The sequence below is a fragment of the Saccopteryx leptura genome, chromosome X, assembly GCF_036850995.1.
Source record: "Saccopteryx leptura isolate mSacLep1 chromosome X, mSacLep1_pri_phased_curated, whole genome shotgun sequence".
Lineage (NCBI taxonomy): Eukaryota > Metazoa > Chordata > Mammalia > Chiroptera > Emballonuridae > Saccopteryx > Saccopteryx leptura.
This window is the reverse complement of record NC_089516.1, coordinates 24,587,092-24,609,476: the sequence shown is the minus strand read 5'-3', so window position 1 is coordinate 24,609,476 and position 22,385 is coordinate 24,587,092. Positions and strand designations below refer to the sequence as shown.

The following is a 22,385-nucleotide window of genomic DNA, read 5'->3' as shown; positions in this document are numbered from 1 at the left end:
GGTTGTTGGCCTTTTTCTTGTTAATTGGCAGAAGCACTCTTATGTGTTAGGAAAATTGGTCCCTTATCTTAGATGTAAGTCACTATTTTTTTTTACAATTTGTCATTTGGCTTTAGCTTTGCTTTTAGGGTTGTTATTATTATAATTATTATTATTATTTTGCCATGCAGAAGTTTCTCATGTTTATCTAGTCTATATCTAGTCCAATTCACTAATATTTTTGTCTGTTAATTAAATCTACTTAACATGGGAATAAAATTCCATGTTTATGTTGTTGAGTACTCTGGGCATGTATTGCTTCTTAACTTTACAGAAAAAGAAATTAAAACTCAGTTTGGGCCCTGGCTGGTTGGCTCAGCGGTAGAGCGTTGGCCTGGCGTGTGGGGGACCCGGGTTCGATTCCCGGCCAGGGCACATAGGAGAAGCGCCCATTTGCTTCTCCACCCCCCCTTCCTCTCTGTCTCTCTTTCCCTCCCGCAGCCAAGGCTCCATTGGAGCAAAGATGGCTCGGGCGCTGGGGATGGCTCCTTGGCCTCTGCCCCAGGCGCTAGAGTGGCTCTGGTTGCGGCAGAGCGACGCCCCCTTGTGGGCAGAGCGTCGCCCCTAGTGGGCGTGCTGGGTGGATCCTGGTCGGGCACATGCAGGAGTCTGTCTGACTGTCTCTCCCCGTTTCCAGCTTCAGAAAAATACAAAAAACAAAACAAAACAAAACAAAAAAACTCAATTTGAAAAACATTTGTCTTGCATTAAAAAGCTGTTTATTGAAAGTCTATCATGTGTAGAAACCCAGTTTGTCCCGAAATCAAAGCTCAGTGAGGGTGGTCAGTGTCAGTAGCAAATTAAACAGTGTGAGGTCAATGCAGTGGTCGGGGGAAGCGCGAGGGATGTGAGGATATACCTAATGCACGTTATAACTAAGCTTATGACGACTTTGTCCCACAACCTCATTATAAACTAGCATTTAATTATTCCTGGAATTGCACTGTTTTCTTGCAGGAATTATTCTCTCTCTATAAACAGGAAGGAATGGGTTGGGAGGCTGAGAAGGAAAGCAACACCTGTAGTTAAAAGTTATGTATATGGCCTGACCTGTGGTGGCGCAGTGGATAAAGCGTTGACCTGGAAATGCTGAGGTCGCCGGTTTGAAACCCTGGGCTTGCCTGGTCAAGGCACATATGGGAGTTGATGCTTCCAGCTCCTCCCCCCTGTCTCTCTCTCCTCTCTCTCCCCCTCTCTCCCCCTCTCTCTCCTCTCTAAAATGAATAAATAAAATAAAATAAAAATTTTAAAAAAAAGTTATGTATATGTTGCCCTGCCCAGACAGCTCAGTTGGTTAGAGCTTTGTTTGGAAGCACAGAGGTTGCTGGTTCAATCCCTGGTCAGGACACATATAGGAACAGATCGATGTTCCTGTTGTGCTCTCTCTCTCCCATTTCCTCTCTCTAAAATCAATCAATATTTTTTTTAAGTTATACAGATGTCTATACTTATATATGAAGCCTAAATGCAACATACTATTTTGTGATGAAATAAGAATAAGTTCATACCTCGATTTTAGAGCTTTTAGGAAATCTAATAGCTGTTATTTCCAGTAGCCTCAGAGTCTCGAGGCTCTCAGATACTTCAGGTTGAAGCTGTAAAAAGCTTTTTACATGTACTTGTGAATAGGAAATAGTCCATTAAAAAGAAACTAGTACCTTCCTATATATGTGGAAAAAGATACATTAACGGCATTATTGGATCATATATTATATATGGAGTTACATTTGTGATACCAACTATCACACACACACACACACACACACACGCACGCGCGCGTGCACCCACTCACATGCACACTTACATGGATAAATAGAGTTTAGCACCATAGATGTCATGGGTTAGAACTCATGAAATACAAATAGGCTTTCATCTAATACTGTGTTTGCTTGGCTTTGTACCAGGATGCAAGTCAGACAAAGCAGATACAGCATCATGATTCATTACTCATGGACAAACATCCCACGCTACCCATACATGGTGTTTCTTTTGACTCCTCACCCCACACGGGAAAAGGCTGCCAGAAATGAAAACCAAGGTTTGTGCAGGTCACCTTGTAGAAGCCAAGCCCAGCAGTTCCCATTCATCTTAGAGTTAGTATTCCAAGGAAACACCATGTGGGAGCCTAAGGTCTGGCCCAGGTGGACCTGCATCGGCCCAGGCTGGATGGTAACTTCACTCACGCATGCACATGCAGTTTATGTAATGTGTAATACATAAGTATATTTACAATATATTTCAAAATGCCTGTTGTTTACATAGAATAACAGCTCATATGAAATTCCGTCTCCTATAAATGGATTGACTGGTTATTTTGTCCATTAATGTATCACCTTTATACCCACAACACTTGGGTCCAATTCAAGAATAGAATATAATGTTCATTAGTTAGTTCTTCTAAAAATGTCTAAAGCAGTTGTTCCAAAGTATGGGGCATTGTTTAGATGATGCACTAATTTATTAGTGTGTTTATTTAGTTTACTTTTAAAATGTTCTCTAGTCATAATATCATTATTACATTTTTATATTATAGATGTATATTATAACATTTTGTTTTCATATTATAATGCATTGCTGTATTTGTATTGTTATCATAGTATTATTAATAATGACATAAAGAGTTGCCACTGCAGGTTCATGTTCTTTATTTATTTAATTCTTACAGTGACCACATGAAGCAGGTACTATCATTATCCTCATTCTATAAAGGCATTTAGAGTTCAAGGACTTGCCTAATGAACCAGGAATAAAATCAAGTAGCCTAACTCTAGACCCCACAATGTTGAACAGAATGTTGTAGTGCTTCCCATATCATTTCAAGTTTTCAACCCCAGTGTTGTGATCCATTTATAAAATTGAGGTAATAATATTGTCTATACTATAGGGTTGTTCGGTGGATTAAAGAGGGCAGTAAACGTGAAACTTCCAAACACTGTATTTGGTACATAGTAAACCCTTAGTAAAAACAACCTGTCTTCATTCTCTTCTAATCTACTCTAATCCAAATGATCTTTTTACATTTTATTCTAATCTTCTGATTCTGTGGGTTTTTGGGGGGGAGGAGTTTGGTTATACTAGGGCCCACAAATTTTCACTCCTAAAAATGCTTACCCCATTAATTTTATTTGTCCAAGAAAGAATTCCTTTGTACGATTTTTCTTAACGGAGTGTCTGGCATACAATATACAGCACACCGTTCTGTTTAGTAAGTGAGTGGTTAAGTGAAGAATCCACTCCTTTCATTTTATTGGTTGGAGTTGGGTTTCCGTTTGTGTGGCTGTGTGTTTTTTTAAATTTCTAAGAAAAGGTTTATTGTCTTCCAAGCATAGAATTTTTGAAAGACTATTAATCAGTGATTCATAATACATAAATTAAATCTTACCATGTAACATATGTCAGTAAGCAATTAGTAAGCAATTATCATGCTGTTAAAACACCAAATACAGTAAATTTCCAAAAACATTTTATAGCAAAAAGCTTTTGAAATTATTTCTTTTTCTTTTTTATTTAAATCACAAGAACCTTTTCCTTTTGTTTCATTGCAGGTTTCTAGAGATTTACCTGTGAAACAAGGAGAAATTGAGGCTCACATAAAAGATCTTGGACAGTTCGAAGAGCAACTAAATCTCCTGCTTCTGTGGCTTTCTCCTATCAGGAATCAGTTGGAAATTCACAATCAACCAAATCAAACAGGACCATTTGACATTAAGGTAAGGACTTGTTGCTTGAAATACTGTTTTCTGAAAGAACGACAATATCAATGAACTTTCTCATTCATTATCTTCATTGTTGTTGTAATGTTGTTTATTATTATTCAACTCACATTATCTGTTTGTTTCCAGCTTTTACTAGCAACAATGTATTCATTAAGCTCCTATTGCTATTACCATTCATTTTCCATTCCCATTTTAATTGCACTTAATATATGTTTGTAGACTCCTTATTGAAAACTGAAGTCATTTAGGAGATAGGTACCAACAAAATAATGTATAGGCTTTTTAGTACACTTTATAAAACCCTCTCAGACTGACTCCTGTTTGTCTTCTCTCTTCTTATTCTACCAACAACCTCTCCTTATATTCTAGCCACACCAGACTATGGTATCTTTATATGCATGTGGCTCTATGCCAGGTCATTGTTCTTGATCTTCTCCTTTTAAATGACTTCTTTCTCTTTTTGTCTCATGATGAATTTTCTTCCATCCTTCAAGACTGAATCCAACATCATTACTTCTTGAAAGCTTTCTTCTATACTCTGAGTAAAAAACCCTTTTAGGATATCTTTTTTATTATTATTATTCAGTAAGAGGAGAGGAGGCAGAGAGATGACTCCCGCATGCACCCTAACTGGAATCCACCCGGCAAGCCCACTAGGAGGTGATGCTCTGCCTATCTTGGGTGTTGCTCCGTTGCTCAGCAACCGAGCTCTTCTTAGTGCCTGAGGCAAAGACCATGGAGCCATCCTCAGCACCTGGGGCCAACTCGCTCTAATTGAGCCATGGCTACAGGAGGGGTCAAGAGAGAGAGAAGCAGATGGGTGCTACCCCTGTGTGCCCTGACTGAGAATTGAACCTGGGACTTCCACATGTCGGGCTGACGCTCTACCACTGAGCCAACCATACAGGGCCAAAATTTCTTTTATACCTCTGTATCCATTTCCAATAGCCTTAGTACATTGATTTAAGCTTAAATTTTCAGACCTGACTACCTCATCACACTGTTTTTTGAATGCAAAGGCCATCTTCTTCTCTTCCTTGTCTCCCTAATTCCTGAACACCCCCAGCCCAGGGCTCAGTATGTGTTGGGTCCTTGTTAGTATTTTTGAATGAGGAAGATGGTCATGAGGTGCTGCAAGTCAGCCTGTGGTTTAGACAAACATGCCCGTTGGTTCCCACCGCCTCCTTTTTTTCACAAGATCAGTTGAGATTGGGCACATTCAGAGTGGTATAGCCACAGACATCCTTTTCTTTCCAGGGTGATTACTTCTATCTTCTCTCCCTTCCAGGAATCATATTCTAAGGGTTTGTATCAACATGATGCCCCATTTTGCATCTCCTGTGGGCCAACAGTATTAAGTAGGCAATCAAATTAACCAATCCAATTGAAAATACAGCCTATTCATTAATGTAATGGGTAATTTCAGACTAAAAATGTGAAATAACATCTTGAAGTGATTTTTTCTTCTAATTTATTGACCCAAATTCTTCCATTCATTTATTTCTAAGATTATAACAGTCTAACATTTTGAAATCCATGTAGCTGCTGTTTGGCTAGGAAAAAAAGGCAGGGATAAAAGGAAGTGTGAAGATCGTCTAGAGAAGAACAGGAGAAGTTTAGGAAAGATGGGCTTGGGTAAGGATAAGGAGAGAGAGGGAGAGTGCTTTGATATAACTGAAATGTGGTAAACTTGCAAAGTGCACTCCATTAGTCTTACCCCGCCTCTTCCCGAGATTTATATCAACCAATCAGAGCTAGAGCAGTTGACACTGTAAGTCACAGGATGACATTATTTCAGCAGGGCAAAACCCCAGCTGCTCAGCCAGTGAGGTGGTAGTAGGGTCAGTCTGATGATTAAACTCAGTCCCAATAGGCTTTACCCAGAACAACTTTAATGAACGTTGGGAAAGTATACAGGACAGACAACAATACAGCCTGCACAGTGATGGCACACTGGAGCTCTTGACGCCAAGGCGTGGCTTCTGATGCACTAGTCACCATGCATTTGGGCCATGTGTGGTCACAAGTGCAAGACTGGATGAGAGCAAAACCACAACATCATTAAGGGGAGAAGCCAGTTCTGGGCTACCTTACATTTTGCACCTAGTTGATACGTAATGTCTTCAGAGATATTTCAAAAGCACCCATTCCTCAAAGGCAACTGCTTCTCATCAATACTGACTGTTTATTAGCCAATAAATAATCTCACCAAAGAAGTACAGTGACTTGGTCCAATAAACAGTGACTTTGTCCAGATTCTCAATTACTTTGGATGTAGTACCTTCTTACATATTTCTTGTTTAGTATTGCAAGGAGGAACAGCCATAAACTCTTTGTTCCCAATCAGAAATAGCTTTCTGTAACTCACAGATAAAAGTACATGCCTTTCTTTTCTAATAGTATCTTCATTTAAAATGTGCTTCATTAAAATCATAAAAAATACACTCAATGTTAGCTATCTCTGTACATGGAATATATTGAAAAGATAAGGTCCTATGCTACAAATAGATGTTGTTGACTCAACCAGAGTAGCATTGGACTCAGTCTGTGCCCCCAGAATGGTTCTCAGATATTGAAAACTTGCATTGGGCTTTGCCAAATGGGTGCCTGCAGTTTGGAATGAAAGCCACTCAGCATTAGCCATCACTTTTCCTGTGGGTGTGTGTTCTTTTCCAAGTGAGAGGAGGGGAGATAGACTCTTGTATGCACCCCTACTGGGATCCACTCAGCGACCCCCATCTTGGGCCAATGCTTACAACTGAGCTATTTTTAGTGCCTGAGGCGGAGGCTCCATAGAGCCATCCTCAGCACCCAGGTCCAATGCACTCCAACCAATTGAGCTGTGGCTGCAGGAGGAGAAGAGAGAGAGAGAGAAAGAGAAAGAAGAGGGAGAGGGGAAGGATTGGAGAAGCAGATGGTCACTTCTCCTGTGTGCCATGACCAGTACTCAAACCTGGGAAATCCATATGCCAAGCTGACACTCTATCACTGAGCCAACCAGCCAGGGCCAGTTTTTCTTTATCAAAGCTGCAAGTCACCACTCTCTTACTGATGTGTATTGTTTCAGAATATCATGATATTTGTCTCCTGAAGCTTGGTCGAATTCAGTGAGGAGAGAGGCAACTTCTTCTTTTTTGACTGTAAAACGCCTTGGCTTCAGTCCCCTGTGCGTATTCTGAGTTCTTCGTCTCTGGCGTGTAGATTTCAAAAATATTCCTTTAGGCTTTTTATTTGCCTAGTGGCTGTATCCAAGGGAGATGAAGACCATAACCTCTTACACAGGATGACTAGAAGATCTTCCCCTTTCATTCTTAGAGCCCTAGCCTATAATCAGTAACCTATGTGAATAATTAATTACCATTATTTCTCTTTACACAGTTTCTATCTACAATCACTGTAAAAAAAAAACAAGTTCCTGAGATTGCACCCAGTTCCTGTACTCTGTATGGTTTTAGCCTGCTGTGGCCCCCTTCTGTATGATTTTAGCCTGCATAGCCTGCTGTGGCCCCCTGCTTACAGAGATTAAACTCTTTTTTTTTTCAGTTAAAGAATGATAGGAAAATGGACTTTTCTTCACTTTAAATATTAGAAACCAAAAATAAACTTTTAAGACAGTTTTGAGGACATGCCCGTTTTTTAACCCAGAAAAAGAACTACCTTTTACAAATCTGAGAAACGAGTTAATACAAAGAATATCAATATACAAACTGCCATTTCCCAAATTTAAGTTATTATTATTTCTCCTGGCCATGATGACAATGGCTACTTCTGAAACAAAGGGCCTGAGGCCCTGCCAGTGAGGTCATCTGTTTTCTCCAGTCAAACTCAGAACACCTGTTAGAAAAATATGTACTACCGTCTGTGAGCCTCAGTTTTGCCTGCTTGATACTTCATGCTTATTGATGACATGCAGCTAGCTGCGTAATGAAACCCAAATTTTAAAAAAGTGCCTTCAGGGCTCTGTTGTAATACACTGTTTATGCTGGAGTGAAAATTGACTGTGCATCGCTTGGTTTTGTGCAATTTACTCCCAAAATATTCCCATTCAGGAAATCCTGCAAATAGCAATATTCGTTTTGAAAATCACCTCACAAAGCCCTTAGCAAGCTGAGAAACATAATCAATGAGATCGTGATGTAGAGGGTGCAAATTAGGCATAATCACAGCTCTTTCCCGTCAGTCAGCCCACTGGAAGGCATGCCTCTTAATTTTGATTTTCTAATATACTCTTGGTTTAGACCTAAAATATGTTGATTTCAGATTTTAGAAATGATAATTAAATGCTAAGAATCGGGGACCGCTTAAAATTTCTCTAAAGGGTCTTATGTTGTTAATCTTTAATGAATGTTTTCAGTAATAAGCTGCAGGTATACGATTTATCTGACATAAAACTGCCTAACTACTGCTTTCCAAACTTTTTATTAAAATATGGGATAGGGAGAAACCACATAATTTTATGTTAAGTTTTAGTGACTAAAATGCTTTCATGTTGATGGCAGGGAAGGTTGTTTCCTCCCCTGGAAAATGACCTTCCTTCCACGGTCTATAAATAAACACAGCATACTACTCTGCTGGTTCTTGCTTACCAGGTAAGAAACCTAATTCCCCATAATGTCAAGTCCACACTGAAAACTACCAAAAGACACAATTGTAGCGACTGAATGATAAAATACCTGAACACCAAAATCCTTCTCTGCGTGTGTTCATATTGCTGTGAGGATTGTCAAAGAAAAATTGCACTGGACAACTGAATAGGTCAGGCAGGCGTTATTCGAGACTACCGCAATAGGGGAGAGAGATTGGACTCACCTCCACTGAAACAAAAGGCAGGGCGGATTTTAGGCATTAAAACAAGCTAGTGGAAAATACTGGAGAACATTATTTATTTTGAATTTTTTTCTTTTATTTATTGATATTCATTTTCATTTATTTTTTATTTTAGTGAGAGTGGGAGGCTGAGAGACAGACTCCTGCCTACACCCCAACTGGGTTCCATTCCCCATGCCCACTAGGGGGCGATGCTCTGCCCATCTGGGTCATTGCTCCATAGCAACCAGAGCCATTTATTTAGTGCCTGAGGCAGAGGCCATGGAGCCATCCTCAGTGCCCGGGGCCAACTTGCTCAAGCCAATAGAGACATGGCTGCGGGAGGAGAAGAGAGAGAAAGAGAGAGAGGAAGGGATAGGTGGAAAAGCAGATGGGTGCTTCTCCTGTGTGCCCTGATTGGGAATTAAACCCAAGACATCCACACGCCGGGCCGATGCTCTACCAATGAGCCAACCAGCCAGGGCCATTTATTGATTTTTAGATAGAGGAGGGAGAGACGGGGCAGGGAGCAGCAGTAAGCATCAACTTGTCATAGTTGCTTCCCATATGTGCCTTGACCAGGCAAGCCCAGGGTTTTGAACCAGTGACCTCAGTATTCCAGATTAACACTTTATCCACAGCACCACCACAGGTCAGGCATTCTGGAAAACATTAGAAGAGAAGTTGGTTAATGTGATTAAACCATGTGTGTTTGCTAACTGTCTCTTATTGAAGGTAGGCTACTATCTTCGCACTCAGACTGGAAGACAGGGTTCTGTTCTTCCTAATATTTACATTTCAAAGGGATGACTCCCAGGTCCTTGAGAAAGACATTCCTGGGCTGTAGATGAATCTCTCAAAGAAGCAGACAAGGAATTTACAACTGAAGGTTTTCTAAAGTAAATGTGCTAAGAAAAGAGAGGCCAAGCCCCTAATCAGGAAGAAACCTGGCTGAGCCAATTAGGAAGATTTCTAGAGCTTGGGTTGGGAACACCTTTTGATGGTGAACTGACAATGGCAGTGGTCATCTGATGACAATTTCAATGTTTTCGGTGATGGCACAGACATCAGAGGTTTTAGGAAGATTGTCCACAGTCCTGGTCTTTCCTGAAGCAGGACATGAAAGACATGAGCAGTCTAGTGAACTTCCTGGGTGGTCCACACAGCAGCTACTGCGGGGGGGGGGGGGCGTGCAAACATACTCCACTGTGTTGATGAGTCCTTTGAAGTGTATATCAAGTTGTCCAGCTTCAGCACTCGGGGATCCTTTAAATCCTGGGGACAAAGGTCAATTTCAGGACAACCTAGAACTTGAATAAGGGTCTGGGCAGTGGGTTGTTAGTTTTCAGTGATGCCAAGTCAGGACAATAGGGGGGAAATGGGAAATGTTAGTGTGGAGAGTTGCAGCGAGATGTTAAAGGAGAATAGAAGAACTGAAAATTTGGTAAGAACTAACAAAATGTGTAAGACAGGATCCAGTCAAATGGACAGGAAGGTAACAAAATCATAATTTATAGAAAAAATTCAAAATACACTGCTCACAAAAATTAGAGGATCAGGGAACATGCAGATACTCCAGTACCTTCAGCCTTTTGTGTAGTGCATTTTCACCAATGAGATAAAAATTAGTTTTGCATTTCATTTGCATAATTGAACAACTTTCTTTGATTTGTCATTTGCTTTTCTGATGTTCTTGTTTAATAAAAAAAAAAAATTTTTTTTTTGTATTTTTCCAAAGTTAGAAGCAGGGAGGCGGAGAGACAGACTCCTGCATGCATCCTACCAGGATTCACCTGGCACACCCACCACGGGGCAATGCTCTGCTCATCTGAGGTGTTGCTCTGTTGCGGCTGGAGCCATTCTAGTGCCTGAGGCAGAGGCCATGGAGCTGTCCTCAGCATCCGGGCCAACTTTGCTGCAATAGAGCCTTGGCTGTGGAAAGAGAAGAGAGAGATGGAGAAGGAGAGGGGGAGGGTGGAGAAGCAGATAGGTGCTTCTCCTGTGTGCCCTGGCTGGGAATTGAACCCAGGACTTCCACACGCCAGTCTGACGCTCTATGCTGAGCAAACCAGCAAGGGCCCAAATGCTTCCTTTATCACTTCATATTCTTTTAAAAATATCCCCTAATTTTTCTGAGCAGTATAGCTCAAAGACATTGAACAGGACTAGAATCAGATAACCACCCAGGTTATTCTATCATTTTCTATTGAAACGTACAATTTTTGTCTACAGTCACCTCTCATTTGATCAGATACTCAAAGTAAGATTATTCTGGGTTACAAAATAAGGCTGGGTTCTTAGCTTACATACATGCAGCAAGGGTAGTCATTGACCATGCAGGCCTTTTAAAGTTTGCTTTTCCTGAAAGTTTTTCATAAAGAAACTTAGATTTTACTTTTAAAAGCCTCATGAGGTTAGAAAGCCAAGCCAAGATCTTGCAATTAACTTTACCTGCTGTACCAATAGATTTAGGTGACTTCCTCTATGCACAAAGTCCTCAAAGTATCCAAAGGTTTTCTGGGTCTGCCAGAAAGTGACCTTCGTTATTCACCTCTAAGCCTGGCCAGCCTGTGAGCCAGATCCTATGTCAGTTTTCCAAAAAGGGTTTTGTAAGCATTGACTCCCAAAAGTCCTAAGTGGTTCCTTAAAACTGTCTCGTCATAACTAATTGTATGCACATCATTCTCAATTATGTCATTCCAGTCAAAGCTTTGGTTATATAACTAATTTTCTCAATTGCACCCTGGTACAAGGAGGACAGGTTCTTACTGAACCCATGAAAATACCTGAATCATCGTGAAAATAAGAGTACTCAGTAAGTGTTTCTGAATTCTGGACAGATCAAGCAGGGAGAAAAAGATAAATGCTTCACGTCTGTTTGCAAAAGTATAATCTACTAATTTTCTATGATTTATAGATAGATGAAGAGAAAAGCTAAAGAAGTCTCTTAGAACAAGAAATTAAAACATTAAGGCATCAGCAATATTCCAAACAAAAGCCCTAATCAAATCATCCTCCCTCAGTTCCTTCAGTTCTATGTAATTGATTCTCATTCTCTGTGATCTCAGGTGAGTAACATCATCAGCTTCTCTGCTTGAGGGCCGGAAATCCTGTCTCAGTCCAGTGGAATGGTCTCAAAGTTATTTAAGCAAAGCTCCCAGAAGCCTGTGCCCCGGAGTACCTGGCACAGTTCTTTCCATGGGTCTCTGAGGCAGTCCATTCTTCTTGAAGACAAGCATTCTGGTGTATAGCTGATTGCAGGCACTTTCATGGGAGCCTCAGAGTAAAAAACAACTACGTGCAAATGACAGAAGGCTTCAAACTGCCACGATTAAAGATCTGATGAGAGTAGATATGATAGGGACATGCAGGTGTTTCTGTGACACAAAACATTTTAAAGTAAATAACCAGAATTAGAGCTGCTAACATTACACTGTTGTGAAATATTAGGCAAAGCAGCACCGGTACATATATACAACAGCATACAAAGTTATTCTTCTTTTACCTTCTTGTTTCTAGAAGTTTCATTCTTCTATATTAAATAGAGTCTTTAACCATTAGTAACTTTCATTTTACAGAGAAACCTAAGTAGCTGATAAAATGGGAACTGTCGGATGCTAGCATTCTGTAGCAGGGCAGCAAAGTTTATGAAAACAAGTTGAGGTTACCTGCTCAATATAAGAGGGACCCTTCCCGCCAGTCTTTGTGGAGGAGGCTTTTAAGGCTTTCTTTGGACCTAGTATGTTTATCTTATGGAGTCTGTGGAGGAAAAATTGGGTGAGTGACTAAAACTATACCAAGGGGCTATCTGAGAGTTTCCAGGGCTCATGGAAGTATATGCAATACCCAGTTTGTTTCAAAGTAGCTTTTTTAGTTTCAGGTGGTGACTTAAGGCAGTGGTTCTCAAAGTGTGCGCCAGGGCACACTGGTGTGCCCTAGAAGATTTCCAGGTGTGCCCTATAGTATTCTAGAGAAATATGTGCCTGTTGGGGACCAAAAAACCAATAGGGATTTTGGAGTTTAGATTTTTGGGGGACAGAAGTGTGGGGAATTGGCTGTAAGCTGACAGTCTGCCCAACCCCTACCTCACTTGCCTGATTAGGTTGCAAAAGGCTGTTAAGCTGTGGTGCTGGATTGTTTACACTACCCCCCATGTTCCCTGGAAAGACTCGAGGCAAGTTTCTTTTATCCTTTATTTGGTATAAAGTTAAGATGATATGTATGCTGGGGGTTTTCTACACTCAGTACAATTAAGAGTAAAAAGAGAGGAATTCTTTAATGTATTGAAGAGGAAATGAGAGTTCGCCTTTCAAATATATGCCCAAACATTGAAGAAATCGCTAGGACACATCAGGCTCATGTTTCTCATAAACAAAAGAATGAAAAAACTCAACACATTCACGCTGGAACCTGCTGAATTTACTAAATTTTACTAAGAATGTATCTACCTCTCTATCTTTATATATATAAAGATAATGTTTTGTCATTTATTTTTATTTTTAACCCCTCTTTTTATGAATTTTAAAAAGCATAACTCAAAAAATGTAAGATAAAAATGTTTTTTTCATGTCAGAATAAATTTAATTTTGTCGTATTTATTTCATTTAATTACTAAAAAAGCACACTTGGACTTCATTTTTTTTTAAATATTTGACTTTATAACATATTTCTCAGAAATTTGTATATAGTGTGCCTACAATTATTTGTAGGATTTTAAATGCGCTCCTACTTCAAAGAGTTTGAAACCCGCTGCTTTAAGGGTTTCTGAGTCTTTTGGGAGCCCCCTATGAGGGCAGGGAGCATAAAGTTCAAGTGGTCATAGTTGAGGGGCTGGAATGGAAACAGAAAAGTGTGACAGTGGTGGACAGAGGGATGGAGGAGGTAAAAGGTTATTATTAATTTTTTTTAGAGATAGATATGGGGGTAGTGAGTAGTGGGAAGCATTAACTCATAGTAGTTTCCTCTTGCATGTTCATTGATTGCTTGTACATGACTTGACTGGGCAAGCCCAGGGTCTCAAGTCAGAGACCTCAGCATTGCAGGTCAACACTTTATCCACGGAGGCACCATAGGTCAGGCATGAAGAGGTAAAGGTTTTGAAAAGGAATACAGTCATCCCTCGCCATATCGCTGTTCACTTTGCACCATCTCACTGTATCGCAGATTTTTAAATTATCTGTACTAATTTTGTATTGCAGATCTTTTTGCTATATTGTAGGATTTTGTGATATATAGGTATTTTTGTGTATTATTTTTGTGGTAAAATAAGCATTTTCTAGCCTAAAAATTTGAAAACAATATAAAAAACATTAATTAAATATATTAAAAGAACATTAAATTGAAATCTAGCCTTTAAAATATATAAATAATACAATAAATATAAGGTTGCTACTTCGCGGATTTTCGCCTATCACGAGGGGTTCTGGAAGCTAACCCCCGCGATAGACGAGGGACCACAGAATATCCAAAGATTCAGGGGACCTAAAAGGAATGAAAGAGAGAGAAATCTTAGATGAGCCAGTTGGCGGAGATCTTAAGTTTCCCAAAGAGGCCTCTGAAATTTCAAATTATCCGTAGAGAAGTCATGCCAATGAGGAGGGAAGCAGATGGCTCTGCAGCAGTCGTTTTCAGAAGGAGAATCAGAAGCAAGAGAATTTCCCATGGGAAACGGAGGAACCAAAGTAACACCAATAAAGAAACCCCAAAGGAGAGCTCTGCAGAGAAAGAGCGCTCTACGTACCAAAGAACTGAAGTTCTGTCAAATGAGATCTCAGTGAGAGGTTCCCATGTTCTAAAGCAATGGCAGCTTTCAAAGGAGTCTGGGACTCTAACCCAGCCTTAAGAGTATACTCAGCATCCTCAGAATTAGAATCTGTCCTTTACCATGCTTTTAAAGACTTGTTATCCGACGCACTGGATTTTTTACTTGGACTCACCAGTGGAACTGCAGTCTGTCAGTTAGGAGTGTGTCTTTTTAGAGTTTAATGCTATCTAGTTCAACTGTTTGCAAGGAGATAGAAAATTCACATTCAAATTGTTATGTACATTCAAATAGTTACATGTACCAGTTCAAGTTAAACTGAATATCCGTTGTGATTTAGTTTATTTTTTTAAGAGGTGGTGGTGTTAAGGAGATGAGAAACAGGGAGGAGGACACTGACCTCTTTTATGTCTGATCTTCTTTCTTAGAAAAATGTTTCAGTGTTTTCTATTAGGTATGAGCATATTTCTGGAGATGGTGTCCTGAAAAATAATGGATGAAAGTTATTGGACAAAAAGACACAATATCCTCATTCACCATGCAACTTTTTTCATTAAATGAGAGTAGGGGAGATAACAGAGACAGACTCCCACATGAGCCCTGACCACAATTCACCTGGCAATGCCATCTGGTGTCAATGCTCTGCCCATCTGGAGCCATGCTTGCAACAGAGCTATTTTTAGCACCTGAGGTGGAGGCTCCACAGAGCCATCCTCAGTGCCCAGGCCAATGCACTTGAAGAAATCAAGCCATGCTGCGGGAGGGGAAGACAGACAGAGAAAGAAAGAGAGAAGGGGGAGGGGGAGGGGTGGAGAAGCAGATGATCACTCTTCCTGTGTACCCTGACTGGGAATCAAACCCGGGACTTCCACATGCTGGGCCGACACTCTACCACTGAGCCAGGTGGCCAGGGCCATTCACCATGCAACTTGACAGAGGTTTATTGAAGGAGTTGTGGGATGCGAGAGGGGAGATAGATGTTGACGGAGGGAGACTTGGAGTGGTGAACACACAATACAATATACAGATGATGTGTTATGGAGTTATACCCCTGAAATCTCAGTGATTTTATTATCCAATGTCACCCCAATAAATTCAATAAAATTTTTTTAAAGAAAATTAAAAATTCCCCTGAATTTAGGTTGTTTTGGGGCAAGGGGGTGATTCTGTCTTGAGTAAAACCTTGAAGATTATTTAAATTTGGGGATAAATGAAATTTGGCATCAACTTTTCTCTTTGAACACCGGGGATCATAAATCTTTCTCTTACTTTTTACCCCCTCTACTCAACCTCAGAAACCATTGCTGAATTTAAGTAGTATGATAATAGGGAGAGAAGCAAAAGACCCAAGTTCAAATTACAGGTCTGACACTGGCTTTATGACATTATGACATATGTCACTCACTCTTCTGAACCTGGCTCTCCTCCTCACTAAAAATGAAAAATTGAGCCAATTATCCTGGTACTCTATTGGATTAAAGTAAAACTAAGAGACAGAGAGGAGAGAGAGACAGAGAGAGAGAAGGGGGGGAGGAGCTGGAAGCATCAACTCCCATATGTGCCTTGACCAGGCAAGCCCAGGGTTTTGAACCGGCGACCTCAGCATTTCCAGGTCGACGCTTTATCCACTGCGCCACCACAGGTCAGGCTGTACACATTTTTTAAGGCAATAGTAAGATATGGCTGATGGGATCGTTCTTGTTGTAGCTGAAATTTTGAGAAGCGCTTCTAAGAATGAAATTTAATTTTTCAGAATAGCCTCTTCTTTTTAAAAGAAAGCAGCAGGTTGCTACCGGAAAACCACGCGGAAAGAATTGCAAATAGTCATACGATTGTCATGTTTTGCCAAACCAAATTGCCCCCTCTCAAAAGAAGATTATAGTCTAGAGGAGAGTTTCTTGAATTGAGAATTCCTGGAACAGAGTTCAAGTGGGATTAACACTTTGTTGGCTGGTGGGAAACTGGCATGGCTTTTGCAATTTCCTTCTCCGCGAGAGAGGGGAGAAGAGGGCTTTTGCCCCTGCCCTCCAAGCCGAGAAGGATGCCAAAAGGACCCCCGTTCCAGTGCTATTCAGACCACTCTGCTCATAAAAGTCTCAAAATAGTTTTTAAAAGAACAAAACTAAGTATGCTCTTGCACATTTTAAAGTCGACATCTATTTTCTCCCCTGGCATATTATAAATATTGACATTTTAAAATGTTGCATTACTCTTTTGAATGTATCCAGTGGAATGCAAATACCACAGCAGTGTGATATCTGCCATCACCCTCTTAAAAGTACATGAAACGAGCTCATCTTTAATAAATAGAAGTTTCAGACCATTCCTCTTTCTTCTTTAAATCCTATTTCCATTCCACTTCCCCAAAGAATTGCATCTTAATATAATATATATTTATGCTATAAAGTCTTTTATTGGCCACTCTTTCATACTTCTGCATGACAAGTACATCTATGTGGATTTAAATTCACTTTTGAAAAACAATTTCCTGTGACTATAAGGCTCTAGGTATTTTTAAGAATCTTTTAGATTGAATCATAGCTATCATTTTTAATACTAAGGTTACCTAGGCCCTGGCCAGTTGGCTCAGTGGTAGAGCATCGGCCCAGCGTGTGGATGTCCTGGGTTTGGTTCCCAGTAAGGGCACACAGGAGAAGCGACCGTCTGCTTCTCCACCCCTCTCTCTCTCTCTCTCTCTCTCTCTCTCTCTCTCTCTCTCTCTCTCTTTCTCTTACCCCTTCTGCACCATGGCTTCATTGGCTTGAGCGACTTGGCCCCCAGCAGTGAGGATGGCTCCTTGGCCTCTGTCTCAAGTGCTAAAAATAGCTCAGTTGCCAAGCATGACCCCAGATGGGCAGAACATTGCCCCCTAGGGGCCTTGCTGGGTGGATCCCTGTTCAGGAGCATACGAGAGTCTCTCTGCCTCCCCTGCTCTCACTTAATTCAAACAAAAAAGTTACTAAGTGTACCTAGTAATAACCAAATTACCTAAATATATGGAACTTCTGATAAATATTAAGAAACTCAGATTTTTACTCTTAATGAGATGGATAAGTGCTTAATAGTACCTTGATTAAAAGAAGTCAGTAACAATATTTTGAACTGTATTCTGATTTGGCACAAATGTGTCTTGGGTACAGTGCACACTGGCATATGCCAGGAGAAATGCTTTTATTTTGTAAAGTTGGAGGGCTGTCATTAACCAAAATGTGGTTAATGAACATTTATTTTGTTTTCCAGTTTTGCTCATGTTACAGGGTGACAAAAAATGAGAAAGATGACGGAAATGATGTATATGCCACAGGGACCAACCCAGGCAAAAACCTCTTCTTGGAGCCAGGAGACTGGAAACTGATTCTGTGAGCAGCGTCAGCTGCCCACGTATTCCTGGGAAAGTCTTTGTGTGCCCCAGTCAGGATTGCCACTCTAGGAGAGATGAGCATCCTATGTGAAGAAGCGAGGGACAACACAGTCCCTGGCTGAACATCTGTTCAGCCACCATAACACCTCCGAGTGATCTCAGCAGAGTCCGTGCCTTTAGCCGCCGTGCACTTCCTTCCTGCATCAATACTGGGATCACACTGTTGACTCATACCGACTATACTCGTGTCCAAAATTGCCAGTGCTTTTTCACGTTTGCTGTGTGGCTGGCATTTCCTTGTGCAGCCTACTTTTTGGAAATAGACGCACGACTGTCAGCCCCTTCCCCAGACCTATGCAGGTTAATCCACCAAGGTCCCTGACACTTAGGTCCGTTGCCTCCCGTTTTCTGATCCAGTCCTGACTAAGGCAGAGAACAGACAAGAACCCACTACCACTGGGAGGCAGAAGCTGTGCCTAGCATTGCTGTTGTGACCATGATTTGTAGTTCATCTCCAGTGATTTCCATTTTTACTGACCTTGGCTTCTACTCACAGCCTCCCGCCCTGTCTCAGTTCTCATTGTTCTGCCCACCCCACTGACCTCCCCCCACCAAGAAAGAAAACTTGTACTTAACACCAAACTCCTAGTAGCCTTAATACATGCATTAACCCATCAGTCCAGTTAATAGTAGAGACGGAGAGGAGGTGAGCCCGAGGTCCTGATTCCATCACACAATCTATTGCGATCTTTTACAGTAGTTCCTTTTTCAACCTCAGATTTGGTATGTCTGCATTCTACAGCTTTATCGTTGCAGTGAGAAAACAATTTAAATAGACTGAATGCTAAGACAGCCGTGCATCACATCACGGGAAACCTCTGTCTGTTTTGACATCGATTCAACCATCAATTTTCTTTGGCAGTTGTTAGTTAGTTACCAAACTCAAATTGCTTTCTTTCCTCCCTGGTTCATATTATTCCATTTTTTTTTTCTGTAAGCATTCATTTGGAGACTTCATGAAATGTGCTGCTGAAATACACATGAACTTTACTTGGCTATGTCCCTGATCAACCTCTTTAGGCAGAGGAAGGCATGAGGCTAAACTAATGAAATTTATCTTCAGCTAACAAACCATTTATTAATTAACTACAATGTCCTACTATGTTAAGTCGGCCCTCATTCTTAATTTGCTTAGACGTGAGTTGATGTATCAGTATAGCTCAATGTCTATTTCAATGCAGAAATACATATAATGCAGTATAATGAGTGCACTTATCAGATGCTGTAATAACACAAAGGAGTGATACCTGCCCCAGACAAAGTGTTGTTGAGAACACAGCCCCTGAAGTGTGCTCTGTAGTCCAGCCACAGCAGTAGTAGAAGCATCACCTAGAAGATTGTTCGAAATACTAATCCTTGGCCCTCTCCAGAGACCTACTGAATCAGAATAGATGGGTTTGTAGTTCAAAAATCTGGGTTTCCTACCTGACTGGGTGGTTTCACAGTGGACACAGCGTTGGCCTGGGATGCTGAGGACCCAGTTTCGAAACACCAAGGTCAATGGCTCAAGCTTGGGTTCATGCAGCTTGAGTGTGGGATCATAGATATGATCCTCATGGTCGCTGGCTTGAGCCCAAGGTCCCTGACTTGAGCAAGGGGTCACTGGGTCAGCTGGAGCCCCCCCCCCATTCAAGACACATATGAGAAAGCAATGAATGAACAACTAAGGTGCTGCAACTATGAGTTGATGCTTCTCATCTCTCTCCCTTCATCTCTCTCTCTCAATAATAATAATAATAATAATAATAATAATCTCTTATCAGAATATGGAGTAAGAGGTAGAAAACTGCAGTTGTTCCTGGTCATGATGTCATGGTATCTCATATTCTTTATATTCTGTTTCTGTCTCATTCGCCTTTGTCATGTTCACATCACTTATGCAAGATCAAATCCTGCACACTTAAGGAAAAGATAAAAATAAAAATTTTAAACTTAAACAAAAATCTTCATTTTAACAAGTCCTCCAGAAGCTAGTCACACCTACTAAAATTTATAAAGCTCTGGTCTCAAGAAAGCTTCCCTTGAGGTTGTGATAGTGAACTGAATCTTTAAAAGATGAGTAGGGCCGGACCAGGCAGTGGCGCAGTGGATAGAGCATCGGACTGGGATGTGGAGGACCCAGGTTTGAGACCCTGAAGTCAACAGCTTGAGCACAGGCTCATCTGGTTTGAGCAGAGCTCACCAGCTTGGACCCAAGGTCGCTGGCTCCAGCAAGGGTTACTCGGTCTGCTGAAGGCCCGCGGTCAAGGCACATATGAGAAAGCAATCAATGAACAACTAAGGTGTCACAACGGAAAACTGATGATTGATGTTTCTCATCTCTCTCCATCCTGTCTGTCTGTCCCTATCTATCCCTCTCTCTGACTCTCTGTCTCTGTTAAAAAAAAAAAGGTAGGAATTGTTCAAGTGAAATATGTGTATGTGAAAAAAAAAGGTTTGAGAGAGAAGAGGCAAGAGGAGGACTTTGGTAATAAGGATGAAGAGGAGACAGTTTAAAGAAATGTTTTTTCAAGTTGCTTTTGGTGACCTATTGATGAGTTATAAGATCAATTTAATAAGTAAAACAAAATAGAATAGGTTAGGATAGGGTCCATAGAATCCAATGTACATTATCACAATACATTGCATGTGGCATGGGGAAGCATTGTTTTGCACACCTTTGTTTTTTGGTCTAGGTATTTTGTTTCTGTTTCTAATTTTAAAAGAATCTACACATTCATTTTATACTAAATGGATTAATTAGTTCTCTGTCAGTCATGCAGGGTTAATTATTACAAAGTTGAGAATAAATTCACCCTTCGATGGCAGACTTCAAAAGGGCAAATCATTTATTGAAAAGATAAAGCATCTTGTACAAATTCAAAAGCCTAAAGTACATATATTATCTGCTGCGTCTCCATCTTCCCGGGCCATAGTTTTCTCTCCCCATTGGTTGCCAGGGTTACCAGTTTCTTGGCTAGCACTCCAAGGATAGAATTGTGAATGTGTGTGTTTGAATACTATAAACATTGTTTCTCCACCATGTTTTTTCCTACTTAATGATACCTACGAACAATTATTTTTTCATAATTGTACTTTTAAGAGCATTCTCAATTTACACAGTTGTATACTGTGTTGTTCTAAGGTTGTATCATAATTCATTCAACCAATATTCAAATTAATAAACAATTAATTTGTTTCCAAGTTTTGCTCATGTTATGACATGGCTATGTATAACTTTGTTTCTTTTTTTTCAATTAAGTGAGAGTAATTTATTTAAGGGGAGGCAGAGAGACAGACTCCCGTGCACTTCCACAACCAGGATCTACCTGGCAAGCTGCCTACTGAGGGATGGTCTGCCTATCTGGGCCATTGCTCTGTTCCACCACAACTGAGCTATTTTTAGTGCCTGAGGTGGAGGCCATGGAGCCATCTATAGCACCCGGTGCCAACTCACTAGAACCAATAGAGCCATGACTGCGGGAGAGGAAGAAAGGAGGGAGGGGTGGAGAAGCCGATTGTCACTTCTCCTGTGTGCCCTGACTAGGAATTGAACCCAGAACATTCACACAGCGGACCAACACTCTACCACTGAGCCAACAGGCCAGGGCCTGCATAACTTTCTGTTCATGTCTTTTAACACATTGCAAATATGTCCATACAATCAGTTCCTAGAAGTGAAATGGATGGGTCAGAATGCCATTTGTTATTTTGGCACATATGACCCGCTAGCTCTTTTTTTTTTTTTTTTTTTTTTTAGGTTTTTTTTTTTTTTTTTTTTTGTATTTTTCTGAAGCTGGAAACAGGGAGAGACAGTCAGACAGACTCCCGCATGCGCCCGACCAGGATCCACCCAGCACGCCCACCAGGGGCGACGCTCTGCCCACCAGGGGGCGATGCTCTGCCCCTCCGGGGTGTCGCTCTGCCGCAACCAGAGCTACTCTAGTGCCTGGGGCAGAGGCCAAGGAGCCATCCCCAGCGCCCGGGCCATCTTTTGCTCCAATGGAGCCTTGGCTGCGGGAGGGGAAGAGAGAGACAGAGAGGAAGGAGGGGGTGGGGGTGGAGAAGCAAATGGGCGCTTCTCCTATGTGCCCTGGCCGGGAATTGAACCCGGGTCCCCCGCACGCCAGGCCGACGCTCTACCGCTGAGCCAACCGGCCAGGGCCCCCGCTAGCTCTTTGTAGAGCACTCCCATCAGTAATACGAAGTCCTTTTTGATCTTTGCTAAGCAAAAAAAAAAAAAAAAAAAAAAAAGGATGCCTTGCTGCAATTTTAATTCGTGTTCTTCTTTTGAGTGAGACTGAGTTTCTTTTCAGAATCAGATTTCCTTTCCTGCACCCTGTCTGTTAGGTTTGTGGCCAACTTTTGCTTCTGTTAGGTTACTGCCTTTTTTCTTATTCAGATAAAAACATTTTACAACTTCCAGTAAAAAACCTGTTTTGTTTTGTTTTTTTACAACAAGGATTCTGATGAATGGTTCTTAAGACAAACAGATTCTAATCTTAAGGTTATAACCTGAAAATATTGAAACAAACCTTTCAATTGCACAGGAAAGGTCTTTGCCCTTCTTAGCAAACAACAAACACACACAGAAAGTACAGATTTAATGTTAAACACATTTTAAACTGCTATGTAAATATTGGCTTTCTTTTTCTAGCACTCT

The 22,385-nt window shown here is 40.9% G+C and overlaps 1 protein-coding gene across 8 annotated transcripts in view; it reads left to right on the top strand.

Annotated features, from left to right (window-relative positions):
• The window catches only part of DMD (dystrophin), a 1,890,745-nt gene that overhangs the window by 1,023,807 nt on the left and 844,553 nt on the right, over nt 1-22,385 (top strand). For all 8 annotated transcript variants that reach the window (XM_066356826.1, XM_066356825.1, XM_066356822.1 and 5 more), the window contains one exon: nt 3,585-3,749. In XM_066356826.1, the coding sequence (XP_066212923.1) occupies nt 3,585-3,749 (165 nt within the window). The remainder of the gene's footprint in view (nt 1-3,584; nt 3,750-22,385) is intronic.